Source organism: Camelus dromedarius, chromosome 2 (assembly GCF_036321535.1).
Source record: "Camelus dromedarius isolate mCamDro1 chromosome 2, mCamDro1.pat, whole genome shotgun sequence".
Taxonomy (NCBI): domain Eukaryota; kingdom Metazoa; phylum Chordata; class Mammalia; order Artiodactyla; family Camelidae; genus Camelus; species Camelus dromedarius.
Window position 1 is genome coordinate 98063719 of NC_087437.1, and position 15141 is coordinate 98078859.

The 15141-nt window shown below is 34.8% G+C and overlaps 1 protein-coding gene across 1 annotated transcript in view; it reads right to left on the bottom strand.

Annotated features, from left to right (window-relative positions):
* Positions 1–15141, bottom strand: part of SAMSN1 (SAM domain, SH3 domain and nuclear localization signals 1) — a 106781-nt gene that overhangs the window by 76481 nt on the left and 15159 nt on the right. Inside the window, exons 6-7 of the mRNA XM_031457870.2 lie at positions 2820–2946; positions 1291–1643 (exon numbers count right to left, since the gene is read on the bottom strand). Of these exons, the coding sequence (XP_031313730.2) occupies positions 1291–1643; positions 2820–2946 (480 nt within the window). The remainder of the gene's footprint in view (positions 1–1290; positions 1644–2819; positions 2947–15141) is intronic.

Genomic DNA, 15141 nt, shown 5'->3' on the forward strand with positions numbered 1-15141 from the left:
CCAAGAAGGCTGCACAGTGCAGCAGCCCCAAAAGAAAAGATGAAGACTAAGGAAGTGGGAGAGATGTTCCTAAAAATGATTAATGTTGGGCAGTTTCATCAGTTCTAAGTCTGCTACTATACACCTGTAATATTTAATGTGGTACTCTGAACACAGATTACTTTAGCGCTAGTCTGCAAAGACCTAACTCAATACACAAATCTTAACAGGTGAAAAGGACTCCAAAAGAGGATAAACCTCTTCAGAGATCTCTGAAGTACCATGAATTACAGCCTTTGTCTAATGAGAGGCTGATTCTTAGAGCAAAATGGTATAGAGTAGGGTTCCTGGAAAAACAGAGCAGTTCTGTTCGTCCGCTGCAAACCCAAATGATCATGAACTGTAGAGAAATAAATGCACTTAGGTGATTTGCATAAGGTACTTAAGTCACTTATGATCAAGTTGAGAACAAAATAGATACTCTTGAATGCTAGTATCTTTGTGTTATTTAATTTTAATTTTCCAATTACCTCACAAGTTTAACGTTACTATTTTCATTTTACAATGGAGAAAAGCAAGATTAAAAGGTTTTGATAATTTGCTCGAGCTAAACAAGTAGCAGAACTTGGATTCAAATCCAAATTTCTCTAACTACTCTAGATCCATGCTCTTTCTCTCATGCCATGTAGCCTTAGAGCCTAGCTTAGTGTATGGGAAACACTATAATGTATCAGCTAAAATCAGGATCCCTAGCATAAGGCTGTCTAGGTTCTAGATCTTGGCTCTACTTCTCGCTAGATCTGTAACGTTGTACCTGTTACTTTTTTGCACCTCATTTTTCTCAATTGTAAAACAGAGCGGAATTACTATTAAGATAACACTCCCTTCCTTTAGGGTGTTGTGAGATTTAAATAATAATACATGTAAAGTGCGTAGAAGAATAGCATGCACAAAGAAAATGCTCATTTAAATTAGCTATTATTTGTCAGTGAAACTTCAAGACAACAGCAATAATTTAGACAATTCAATGCACATCTTGACCTGAATCAACATGCACTATCTTCCTTTAATTAAAAAGAAATCCCTGGAAAATCTTATACAGTAGTTTACCTGAACACAAAGGAACACATGCAATAGTAACATGATAGCAGAAATCACGAGAGCTGCATCGCTTTTTAGAAAGACATCTCTAGCTCTGGTAACTTTCCTAAAACTGATAAATTTGACTGATTAGCACATCTGTTACCTGTTTCCTTCTTGCTAGTACAAACATCCAGATAAGACGATACATTTCCGTAGTTAAGAACTTACCCATGAATGTGGGAGATCTGTATCTGTACAAGACGACTTGAGACGTGTGTGGTGAGAGCAGTGGAAACAGGGGTCCCAGGCTCCAACTTGGTCAATTTGGAAATCTACATATGCCCACAGCGGGTTTTCTGGAAACTGCTTCCAGCTGTTCCACATATGAACTTCATCTTCGTTGTGAGATAACATTTCTGCCAAGCTGCATCCAGTTGAAGTACTGGATCTAACCAGTGGTGCAGAAATAGAATCCAATCTAATCTCCCTTTCTTCTGTACTCTTTTGGCTAATATTATTAGCTTTCTTTTCTTGGGATTTGACTAATTTCATACAGGAAATCAATGTTTCATCTTCATCTTCTGAATGATGTAGAAAATAAGTTGAGATAAGTCAGTCTAATAATTTTGCATATGTAGAAATTATAAATATTATAATTCTTCTTACATAATAGAAATGAGTGAACATCACAGGATAAACCAGGAGATCGTATACTTTCACAAAATAATTTACAACAACATTTCTTTAAAGAGTAAGTTCTTAGTTTATTAAGTGATCTGTTTTGTAAAAACAGATTCACCTAAAAATTTTGGAAGCATATGTAATGATAAAGTCAGTTTGACTGAAATGACTGGGAGCCACATGCAAATAGTGTACTGAAAGATATTTAAGAAGAATTACAAATTTAAAAAAAATTCCCCACATGTTATAAGAATATGGTGTGTTTCTATTCTTGAATATTTTGAATTTTTTGAGGTCATGTGTATAAGAAAGCATCAGAAGCAAGTCAAATCTTTACCTTACTTAGCAGGATGAAATCTCAGTAGAGATTTCCTGAAATACTTTTGGTATCCTTAAATTCTCTATTTTAACATCAGTCTGCAAAAAGATTTATGCATGTAGTGGCTCTCATAGGGAAATATTTTGGAAAGATAAGAATAAGGCTGAGAAAACAAAAGAAAAAGGTTTATCTTCAGTACTATGAAGTTGATTAGTGAGATGTATATTTGCATGCAGTGAAGGATCTGATGAAATTTCCAGTAATATATAAAACCATTACAGAAAATAGAAATATATATGACCCACAGTAAATTGTACCATATCACTGAATCCATTTAAGTTCAAATATTTAGCTGATGTAAACAAAGTTTATGATTAACAGGGCATTCTTGTAAGTAAATAAATGAAAATCAAAGTTGCATGTCACGACATGCCAATTACCTGCACTCACATCACAACTGAATTACACTGTTTTCTATGGCCACAGGCTGAGAACAGTGGGAAATCTGACCCTCATTCTCTTGCTGAGCTTCACCCACAGCTTTCTCTTACTCTACCCCTGAGTCTGGTTCTGAGGCAAAGGAGAAACGGGGTAGGGCAGGGATGTAAGGTGAAATTCAGGAACAGTCTACTGATAGTTGTTTCACAAATTACTTGGCAATGATTATTTTAGGGTCTTATTAAAATGTCCTTCATTAATATATGCTACACCAACTCTTCCTCAAAACATTTTATCAGCTCATTGAGTTCTTACTTACGGAGATTCGTTAACGTGGGTTTCATCTCATTCAGACTCGGCACCCTGGCTTTCTTGGTCCAGACCAGCTTCTGTAGTCTCTTTAATGTCCCCGTGGGTTCCGCTGGGTCACCACCTGGCTTCATGGTCTAGCACAAACACAACTCAGGGTGAGGACAAATTATTCTCCACAAAAGGTTAAATATAAAATGTGTCAAGATCATAAATGTAGGAAAATTAACATGACCTTAACTTGCAGCCTGAGACAATTTAAACAGTAACTTGAAAGCACACTGCTCTTTTGGGGTTCAGTCTTGGAAAATACATTACAGCTGGCCAGGCACACTAAAGCAGAGCATATTTTAACCAAGTTTTTTTCTTTTTACTTCAAAATGCAGCAAAGTGGATTGAATCCAGAGCCATCTATAAAGGAGGCACTCCTGCTCACTGTGAAATAGTGGAAAGGAACAAGTCTCCTTGCAGCGTAACATAGATGAAACAAGAAATTTAAAGTTGCTACTTGCATGTGTTGGAATAGACTGATGGTGTTCAAGAAAAAGTAGAATTCAGATTTTCTTCATTTTCCTTTTGGAAATTTCTGGTAAAACAGCATTTTATTTCAAGTAAAACATTTTTCCAATAATATACTTTTCCTTGAATAGGCTCTTTCTTTCTTGAAGATACACATTGAGAAAAGCAAAACACAGCCACAGCATTCTATATTATGTTTTAGTATATAAGTATATATTGTGGCAAAAAATATCGATAAAAAATTAGCATTACATTAATGACTCAAAGTTCTTTTGGAAGATAGAGAATTATTTCCCAGTAGCTTAATGTTGACAAACTTGTATTTATACTGCTTTTACTTGTTATTGTTAAGATAGCTTTCTTAAAGAATATTTCAAAATATTTTGGAAATTAACACTTTATGTGTTAAATGTTATGCTAATTGGTAAAATAGTTGTATTCTGTTGTATTAACAAGATGAGAAGTAATACATAGAGGAATAGTTCTTTTTCATCCAGAAAACTCAGGATTCAGAAGTATTTCTCCACCTGCTTCTGCCTCGTTCTGATAAATGACATCTAAGTAGATACTGCAATTTTCAAAAGGTGAATGATTTGCTTCCATATTAATGTTTGAATGAGACGTATTTATAACAGTGTTTTCTGATCTTTGACAGAGACTATAAGCCCCAAGAAATGTTTGGAAGAAAAACATAATGCAAACATTTCCAATTATTATATTTAGTTCTTATTCTTTGTCTTTAAGAATGACTTTGAACAACCAGTATCAACTTGATGTTCTGTCTCCACATAATAGTACCTGAGTAGGAAATGTGACATTTTGTCAGAACAAGCTATACCTGTTTGCATTAAATAAATGGAAAAATATTGAAATCATTTTAATCTTTCAGAGAGGACTGTGATGAGATTTTCTTAGATATGCAAAATCTTCCTTCTCTTTCCAAAGGTCATGCTCAGCTCAACACAATTTCTACTGCTATTTATTTTTGTATTATTTTTCCCGGTATTCCTTTTCAGTCCTTTCCGAGTTACTCAGTTACAGGCCTGTTGCAACTCAGGAAAAGTCATTTTCTAATCTTTAGCCCCTTCCAGAAATAATGAGCTGGCATTGCACAAGCATTGAGCACAATATTTTTTGTTATTGTGCTGCTTTTCTTATGGCAACCTCTGTCTCTTACAGGCAAAGCTTAATTTCTCCATTGAAACACTGGCATCAGAAATAACCTTCTCTCTCCCCCTTCTTTGTGAAAAAGACTTTCATTTGACTTGGGGAAAGGTGTTAGACACCAGGGTAACTGAACTTCTTATTAACAATTTGCCCCTAGGAGGAATGGAAGCGTTTGAGTGCCTAAATTCAGATGAGTGAGGTCTCGTGGCCCAGAGGTGTAAAAACAAACTGACGCCTCATTATTTTGTTCATACTATGATAGCCTCTTTAAAGCACAGTATTGTTAACTTTTGTGTCTTTTTTCACTCACTTACCTTTGAATTATTAGTGAGATCGGTCTGTTGCATTTTACTCATTTTTGAATCCCATATGCCTCAGATAGTGCATGACTTAATCAATGTTTGCAGAATGTAAATACACTTTTGATTTCAAACGTATGTTTTATCTACCAAATGGATTATCCATAGTGAATTGTTTATATTAGATTGACTACTTTCTAATAGCAAAGAACTTCTGAAAAAACCTTTTCTTACTATTAGGTCGTATACACCTGACAGATGAAAGTTAGAGTTAACATTATTATAAGAGATATAGAATCATTAAGATTATCTATTAAAAAGAAATCTTCTATAATATTTTAAAATAATAATGTTATTTACTACTATCCCCTAATCTGTTACCTGTATACTTGTACTGAATTTGATTAAAATTTTTAATAATGTGCCTTTTAATTTCTAGACATTTTCTAAGAAAACTGACCTATATAAATAAAAGAGAAAAAAATAAAATAAAGAAAACTGACATGTAAATTAAACTTACCATTTGACCAATCAACAGACTTTTATTGAGCACCTACTGTGTGCCAAGCACTATCCCACATTCTGGGAATATGGTGTTGAGCAAGTAAGATGAGCTCCCTGCTTTCATTGTCTACATTCCAGAGAGAAGCGACATACCATAAACATATAAACAAGTACATAAACAAGAAAATGTGGCATAAGAAGTACTGTACTAAGAATGAACAGGGTGATGGAGTGGGGATGAGAGTGTTACTAATTTACATTTGGTGATCAAGAGGGGCTTCACTGAGGATACTGAAACTGAAGCTTGAATGACAAGAAAGAACCAGACATGTGAAAATTTGGAGATGGTTTTTGGTCCACTGGATCGTCAGAAAGAACATTTCAACTAAGACTTGAATGACAGAGATGAGTCAGCCAGGAAAATAGCAGAAGGAAGGGGATTCAGCCTGTAAAAAGTTCTGAAGCTAGAATTCCTGGAAGAATTCTTAGTGAATGCCCAGGGAAGAGAAAGAATGGAAGAGTGGCATGAGATTAGGCCAGAGATTTAACTAGGAGTTTTCAAGGAGGCTTTTATAGAGCAGGCTGAGGAATATGTAGTTTATTCTAATCAGGGGAGTGACAGAACTTGATTTACAAGTTTATTCATCTTCCCTCCTTACTGAATTTTGATCATCTTCCCTTAAAGGACTTTTCCCAGTAGCCTTCAAACATGCTCTGATCTCATCTATCTTTAATTCACTATCTTTTATTAACCACTCTTTCTACTCCTTTCCCAGGCATGATTCTCACAAAATGTTAACTGTGTTTGTTTCTTTTAATTTAATCTTTTAAATTTCTTGTCCTTTCAACCCACCTCATGTACTCATCAATCAATTTTTGTCTCTACCTTTCCATTTAAATTGCTTTTGTGGTCCAGTGAACCATCCTCAGACTCCTTTACTACTTGATATTTAGCAATATTGACCATGATGACCTTTAGGAAACTCTTTTCTTGGCTTCTGTGACATCATGTTCCTGGTTTTCTTTTCACCTTTTTTGGTTGTTCTTTCTCTCTTACATGCTGATACCTCCTTTTCTCTCAAATTAAATGCTTAAATTCCTTTAGAACTAACTCTGAGTTCTCATCTAATATTACCATCATTTTTTTCCTCATCTACACACACACACACACACACACACGTGCACGCACACACATGCACACGTGCACACACACGGCTTTTAATACCATTTATATTTAGATGATTCCCAATTTATTTCTCTAGGGCTTTCTTCAGAGATTCAGACTCACATATCCAACTACCTACTTAAAACGATGTGTAAACATGATCAGACTGGCTTCTGAACACCACCCCTGCCCCAACACGATTCTCATCTGGTCTTCTTAAACTCAAGATGAAGAACATCATCTTTATTTACCCTGCTGCACAGTCCACCTTTGCCATTTACCTCTCCTTTGTTTACTTATATTTATTCCTTAACTGAGTTTGGGCTATTCTCTAAAATGTGTCTTGAATCTGTTTCTTTTTTTATCTATTCCCATTGTTACCACCCTAGTTTAATTTTCTCTCATTGAAACTATTGCCATGTCCTGAATTGGTTTTCTTTTAGCTTATGCACTTCTTTAGTTGATTCGTAATATAATGTCCAAGTTCTCTTTGAAAGATGTAAATCTGATGATACTATCCCACTTAAGTTACTACAGAATTTCACAGTATTCCTTAAATAAAATCCACCATACCTAATTGGATCGATAAGACCCATATCTCTAGGCTCCCCTCTGGCTCACAAGATGCAGACCTCTAGTTCCCAACCTCCATAATTCTCCTTCCTCAGATTTTGGTACATGCTGCTCCCTCTGCCTGGAATGCTTATTCTCATTCTCTTGACCTGATTAATTCCTTCCTACTCACCCCTGGAGCCTCAATCTAAATGTTATTTTCTTTTTCAGAGACATTTTTCCTGACTTCCAAGTTCAAATTAAGTCTTCATTCCTTTACCTTCTTGGCTTTCACTGCAGTTTCAGATTTATATTTTCATGTCATCATTGGTTAAATGTCTTTCTTTCCAATAGACTCTAAACTGAAAGAAGGCAGGAACCATACCCTTCTATATAGGTATCTTGCAGTATCTTTAGTACCTTTAACATTGTTAATAGTTAGTACTCCATATGAGTTAGTTGAAATAATAATATGAAATATATAAATGAATAAAGGGTTGAGGACTTGATCTGGTACTCATCTATTTCTTCAAAATGTAATGATGCGAAAAACAGTATTAAGAATTGAGAAATGAGAGGAAATTAAAATATTGTAGTTTATTTATTGTTTTTCTCCATCAAAAGTAGTTACAAGTGAATATGAATTAAAAATTTTATACATATACTTTAGTATGTATGTATCTTTCATATATAAATATTCATATCTTTTAATTCACTTTGCTCACATTCCTTAAATAATGTAAAAATTTTGTTACAAGTGTTGGATTAAATACACCACATTTTCTGACACTTTGCTTGACTGTTAGGATGATAGAATAATTTTTTGAAAATAGCATCAATGAATTATTGAACTGAATTAGTCCTACAATCATATTTTATGAGCTGGGATGGAACTTATTGGACATCTAGTCTACCAGTCTATTTAAAAAATGAGAAAACCCAGAGAAGCTAAGTGGCTTATCCAGGGAAAGATAATTCATTAACAACAGAGCTAGAATGAGAATCAAGTATTCTGACTTTTAATCCAATGTTCTTTCTCACAAGATTTTCAGGAGCCAGCATAATTACTAGTTTTCTAGTATTGGCAGCCGAATTAAGACCAACCAAATTCAGGGTTTTAATTTATAAGTTAAATATAGTTCTCCAATATGGAATATAAGTATCAGGTAGATACTCAGATTTGTAAGCCTATTCATATGTGTATATATATATCCTTTCTATATATTTTCTTTACGTATATATTTATATTTAATATTATATATATATATATGTTCTATTTCATATATATATTTCACTTCGAGGAAATTTAAATCCCTTCCAATTTTATCCCTTCCTTTAAACAGGAGAAACTTAGGCTTATGGAGACTAAATAAATTCAATTCGTCTAACTATATGAATTGTGTTCTCACAATGTGAATTTGTATAAAAAGCACAAATACCACTCTAGGTGGCTTCTTTCTTCTCCTTCTTTATATACCCTACAGTTTCTAAGTTTTCTACAATGAAGATATATTAGTTCTATAATTGGGAGAAATTCTGTAATCTAAAAATGTATTTAGAATACCAGTTTTTTTAATCAAATCTTTTTCTGCCAAAGCTGTATCTCCATTCTCTTTTATATGAAAATGATTACTCTCTATTTATGACCTAAAACATACTCTAACAAGATAATTTGTAAGGTCACAATGATCAATTAACATTTAGTAACTCAATGTATAGTAATAAAACCAAGAAGATTATGAGCTAGAATTAATCAGTGCAAATACATGAAAATAAACAAGTTTCATTTCAGAGGTTTATTTTACTGCTTTCTTGGAACTACAACTAACTAAAAAAACAATTTGAAAATAATTCATTTACACAAATGAAATATTGATTGAAGAAATAACTGGTGGAAAAATTGCCATGTTGATGTTAGATATATTTTTATAATTATAATTACAAAATGTATTATTATTTTAGTGATAGAAGTTGAAATTAAATGAAGATGGATCAGCACTTAAAATAGGGTCGGGCACAATAAAAAAGCCATTGAATGAATAAGCAGTTGAATACATTAATTAATGAAATAGAATATATTCTCCTAGAAGGCTTATAAGATATTTATTTATTCATTCAACACACATTTACTGGGCACCTAATCTGTGGGAGATGCAAAAGAGAGTAAGACATTTTGTCTACCTTGTAATGCTCATTGTTTAATGTGAGTGATTAAAAAAACAGTCATGTAAGTTTTTGGGTCTGTCCCCTCCACTGAAAGGTGAGCTCTTTGGGGTTCCGGAACTATTTTGCACATCTCAATCCTGGTCTCTAACATGCTCAGTCAATATATGGGAACGGAATAGCTGGTCAAAAATACATCTGGAGAAAAATTTTAATGTGTGTCATATGAGAAATACAAGTAAGATGCGATGGTTAGTCATAGGAGAGAAAGTTTGCATCAGGTAAGGTGTGAAGGGTAATGTATTTGCCTGGAAGATTAGCAAGCATTTGAACAGCTAAGCAGTGGAATTTAGCATGCCTAACAAAGCCCTTTATGTAACAGTCTTATCCCGCTGGGTAAATACAAATCACCCACTCAAGTTCTAGTGCAGACTTCTGGCTCTTTCTCCTTCCTCTCAAGCAGATTTTGAGGTGCATAATTCTTGGAATTGGAATAATGTGCCACCTAGCTCTACTTTCCATGGCACAAGGAAGTTCCAAGTTCATGCCATCTCTCCCCCATTTCTGTATGAGGAGCCAAGACTGCTCTTTGCTCATTGACCCATAGGTTGGGGTCAGTCTTTTGACGTGCAGACACTGCCAAGCCAGCTGGAAGCTGCCAGAATTACACAAGTCAGGGATGCAAATGAGGTAGGGTTGGTTTAAGAGCAAAGGCTACAGAAGCAACATCTTTCTTACTTCCCTGTAATATTATTATGCTTTGCAATTTTGAAGAAGTTTCTGAAACTGTTCATAAGAACATTTCTTTTTTGGGTACATTCTGTCATGACCAAAACACATGAACAATGAGAAATTTAAGAACCAGTATATAAATTTATTTTTATTAAGCACCTGTTGGATTCCTAGCACTATAAGGAGTAATGAGTTTAGGAAATGACGTAGAAAAAATACAACCCTTATATCTAGGAGTTATAATTTAACATACACAAGAAATAAATGAAAAATATCAGGAAAACCTGGTTTAATAGAATCAGCCTTGGTCTGCAGATAAGTGACTGTTGTGATGCTCTGCATTGTGACCAGCCATGTGGACTTGAACAAGCCACTTCCCTTCTCTATGCTTCTATAAAATGAGGAGTGGGTCACAGGAGTTCATCATTGTTCAAGTAAGTTTAGGGTCATTAAATTATATAAGTATCTCCTTTTGTTACCTTATGTAAACTCTTGGAACTCAGAAGAGTATCAAGGAATAAATGAGAATGAGCTACTATTTATTATAGACTTTTAGCATTTAAAGAAGTCTCTGTATTCATCTAGTCCAATATCTAACTTTTAAAAAGTAAAAAAACTAAGACATGGAGTGAATTTAATAGCCTAAGAGCACAGCCAGTGGAAGCTCCAGGTCTTCTGATCCAGTTCTCTTGATTCTGATTAAGTTATTTTTCAGTCCTCCCAAATGCAGGGCTTTATTTTCATCTGGAAGGTCCTTTTGGTTTTCATTGAATTCAGTTGTTTTTTTCCCCGCAGCTCTTTGATATTTAACTAATGATTAAACACTTAAAAGGCATGGGAAACAAACAAGGTAGGGGACAGTAATTTTTCAGGGAACAGAAGTAACACTTAGGTATCTTTCCATCACCTGTTCCTACCTCGCATAGCTATCAACCCTTAGGCAAAAAGACTATGGTTGAGAAGAAAACTACTACCGAAACTTAGATGGTAACATTATCTTTGGGAAAAGAGTGCTGTGAATGGCGGTATCTGGAAAGTATCATATTTATGCCTACATAAAGAAACTTGATTTGTTGAAAGTGGTTATTTGCCACAGAATCTGCAAATTTATATTATACTCTGGGAAATAATAATCAAATAAAATTGTATAATTTAACTTGCAGTGTTTCCAAAAGTCAATCTGAAAAAAGAACAGCAAAGAGAACTTACAAGCTATTCAAGTCCATCATACTACAAGATTTGCTGATGTACATGAGTGTCCTGGAAATTTTCCATACTTGCAAAAGCATGTCCTTTCCCTGAACCTCTGTTTAGCAATAGCTCAACAAGAAAGGAAGGTGGTTAATGTGATCTGAGGTGGTTAATGTGATCTGAGGAGTTTAATGTCATAGGAGAGAGTTGGAACACAAAGAAGATATACTTTATAACAGTATAAAATTTTCCATATCTCAGGAAAAAAATGCTAAATTTTAGGGAATTTTTTTTACACAAAAATTCACCCTTTTTTGAAGGAAATGCTTATTCTTCTCTTGAGTTGGGAAATTTCTCAGTAAGAACAAGTCTTTTTATTTTCTCTAATCACACTTTCATGTAGCAGCTGAAAACAAAGTTAATAGAGAACTATGGAAAACAATGCTCATGGTGTTAAAATTATTGGAAAAGAGATGGAAAAACCACTTAAATAGGATTATCCAAGGGGAACTTTCCTACCATTTCATTGGCAGTAGGTTTAACATGTCTTTGATGGGAGGTGGACGTCAACATTCAAAATCACCCTTTTTAATATTAGGGAAAAAAAAAGTGATGTTGACATTCTTTAAAAACAAATAAATGAAACTGTACCAAGGTACCAGAATAATTGAGAAAGGATCCATTTTCTCAATTCTAATTATTATGTTATCAAAGTACACTGATTAATGTTTCATCAGTGGCTTCATCTTTACATACACATATGCAAAGATTAATATGTATGTCCATGGATCTATATAGAGAATAAATACATTATATAAAGTGAATTCACTCCCAATCCCTCACTTACTCCAGTCCCAACACATGGTCCAAAATCCAGAAGAAGTTTGGTAGAAAGAGACTTAGGGTCAGAAAAATAGTTTATGAAGCAGTCTATTCCTTATTCCCTTAATGCTCTTCATTATCGGGTACATAATGGGTTTCCCTTTTTGAAACTCTGAGAGAGTTTAAACTCAAACTAAATATACATTTGGAGTTGGGTGATACTTGGGGTTGCAGCACAGGATAGTTTTATTATGTTTGGTACCTGGCAATGTGAGCTCCTTACTGTCTGCTTCTACTCTCGAAAAATCCAAGTACCTAACACAAACACAGGTCCCGCCTAGGACACCACAAGAATTCAGCAAAGGGCATTGAATGGAGTTTATAACAGAAAATAGATGAGAATTTCAATTTTATTCCAAGGGGAAGGCTACAATGGGATTAAGAAAAGTTTAGGGAGAGGACATAAATGTTCACTGAACACCTTCTGGGGGTGGTATACATATGCTGTTTTGTTTAATGTTTATAACCATCATGAGAAGTTTTTCTTAGCATCATTTTACACATAAGGAGATTGAGGCACCGAGACTTTAAACAAGAAGTCCTAGGTCAAGAGTTACGACTTACATAAAGGTAAAGCAAATTTTAAGCTTTGTAGTAACCAAAAGTCCAAGGTTTGGCAGAAGTCCCACAAATTGCAGCCCAGGACCAAGAAGCAAAAAGTAGAAACTGACAGAATAGCTAAGGGGACTGAAGCTAATACTGAATGACTGGATTTTATTTTGCCTTTGAGTGTAGTATGTAGATTTTTAAAGAATTAAGTCCACATTTTCAGGTTCCTGTTGTGTTTTTAAAGATGTCAACTAGTATTTGGTGCTTGGCGCAGTGTAAGTTACTAGAATATGTTTACTAGCCATTTTTTAAAATTATATAATTCTTTAAAAATGAGAATGGTGCTAAGGAATACCCATATAATTCCTATCATCCATTTAAGATGATCAAGAGGGGAAAACACCCATATGTATTTAGAATTAGAACTTGGATGGATAAAGTAGCTCATTCATAAAATTCATTTGTTACCATCAACCATTTTTTTTTCTGTGAATAAAAGTCAAAATAAGGGTTGCTTAAGGTTTTTTCCTTGCTTTAAAAGGGAATATAGATAGATAGATAGATAGATAGATAGATAGATAGATAGATAGATAGACAGACAGATAGATAGATGAAGATACAGTATAACTTTGGAAACTAAAGCAAGAAAATCTAGTCTGTTTTTAATTTCACTTTACCAAAGATGTGTATTTCATAACATTCAATATGCTTTTAATAACAACTAAAGCCACTTTATTTAAAGTCTTATATTAAAAAAGGGAGTTACATTCTCTTCTAGCTAACAGAGTTCTATATTTTTTCTATTTGCAGAATGAGTTAGAATCTTGCCCTTGGGATGCAGGAAAACTCCTCCACGTATAACCTTAAAATATTATCAAGTAGCTCTGGTGGTTTTAAAATATGTCCACAAATTACTTTATACTGCACTCTTCAAAAGATGGATCAGAATGCCCCCCCTTAATATGAGCTGGATATAATAACTTGCTTATAACAAATAGAATAAGGTGGAAGTGATGGTGTATGACTTCTGAAACTAGATCTTTTTCAAAGTATAGTTTTATATTTATTTATTTATTAAAATTTTTATTGTGAAATAAACATAACATAAATTTACCACTTTAATCATTTTCAAGTATACAACTTAGTGGCATTAAGGACATTCATGATGTTGTACAACCAATAATACCACTATCTAGTTCCAGAACTTTCTCATCATCTCAAATAGAGACTCTGTACCCACTAAGCAATAACTGAGGCCAGATTTTAAAAGGTTTTCCTTCTTACTCTGTGTCTTGGATAGCTCACTCTGAGGGAAGCCAAATGCCATGCAATGAGGACCCTCAAGCAGCCCCATGGAAAGGCCAATATGGTGGGAGACCGATGCTTCCAAACAGCCCCCCAGCCAGGAGCTGAGGCCTCCTGGCTGCAGCCCTGACGGAGTTTAGAAGCAGTTCCTTCCGCGATGGGCAGCCTTCCGACGCCATTTTAACTGCATCCTCCTAAGAGCCCCTGAGGTAGAATCCCCAGCTCTACGACTCCCAAACTCCTGACTCACAGAAACTCTGACGTCATTCATGTTGGTTGTTTTAAGCCCCTAAATTTGAGAGTAATTTGTTATGTAGCAGCAGATAGCTAATATAGTTGCTGAAGTTATAATAATGGAGAAGAAAGTACTTGAAAATATGAACAATATACAACATCATTAGTTCATCTTTGGATTATCACATCTTACGTAAAGACTATTTGGAGGTTGACACTGTGGGTACCAATTAAACAATCTGTCATTTTGGCCATATCTTTCCCTGCCTTATAGTTTATTCACACCTTTGTTTAGAACCACAGAAAACCGTGTCTGATGAAATCTAATGCGAGACCTGCCTCTTCTGTTTGTTAACAAGCAGATCGCAGCATAACCTTAAAATTCTTCCCCAGTCACCTGCTGTTGTGACCTCAGTTAAGCTCATGAAAAAGCAGTCCTACTTTGATCTAATTTACATACCTTTCCCGACAATGGTGTGCTGCCTGGGATTCAGTTATAAGTCTATGTTTAGCCAATAGACTGTATGTAGTTAATAGATTTTTTGCTACTAATCTGATTTTCATCTTACCGACTAAATGACTAACTCTCAACTCTAAATGTCAATTACACTGCTTGAGAATTGAAGGAGGCTTGTCTAGACTGTACAATCAGAGCTGAGTCTAGACAGTATCCGACTCTGTGTTCACAGTTCGGTCTAATATCAATAGAGAGATTCAGCATTAGCAAAAGTAACAGTTTTAATAATAAAGTGTATGAGTTAGACATCCATTCAGCTTTGTGGAACAGAAAACCAACAATAGTGGCTTAAACAAATGTGGGGCTTATATGTCCACACAGTAAGTCCAGAGATAGTCGGTCCAATGCTGCAGTTACTCAAATGTCATTGATGAATAAAGCTCTGTGCATTTGCCTGCTCCACCATCTTTAACATGTGCCTTTTGCCCTGTGGTTGGAAGACAACTGCTAACTCATCAGGTATCAAGTCCCAGCTCCAGGGAGAGAGAAGGGCAAAGGACAAAGCTTTCTCCTCAGGAGGCTTTGCTTTTTTCTTCAAAAAAGAAAGCCCTCC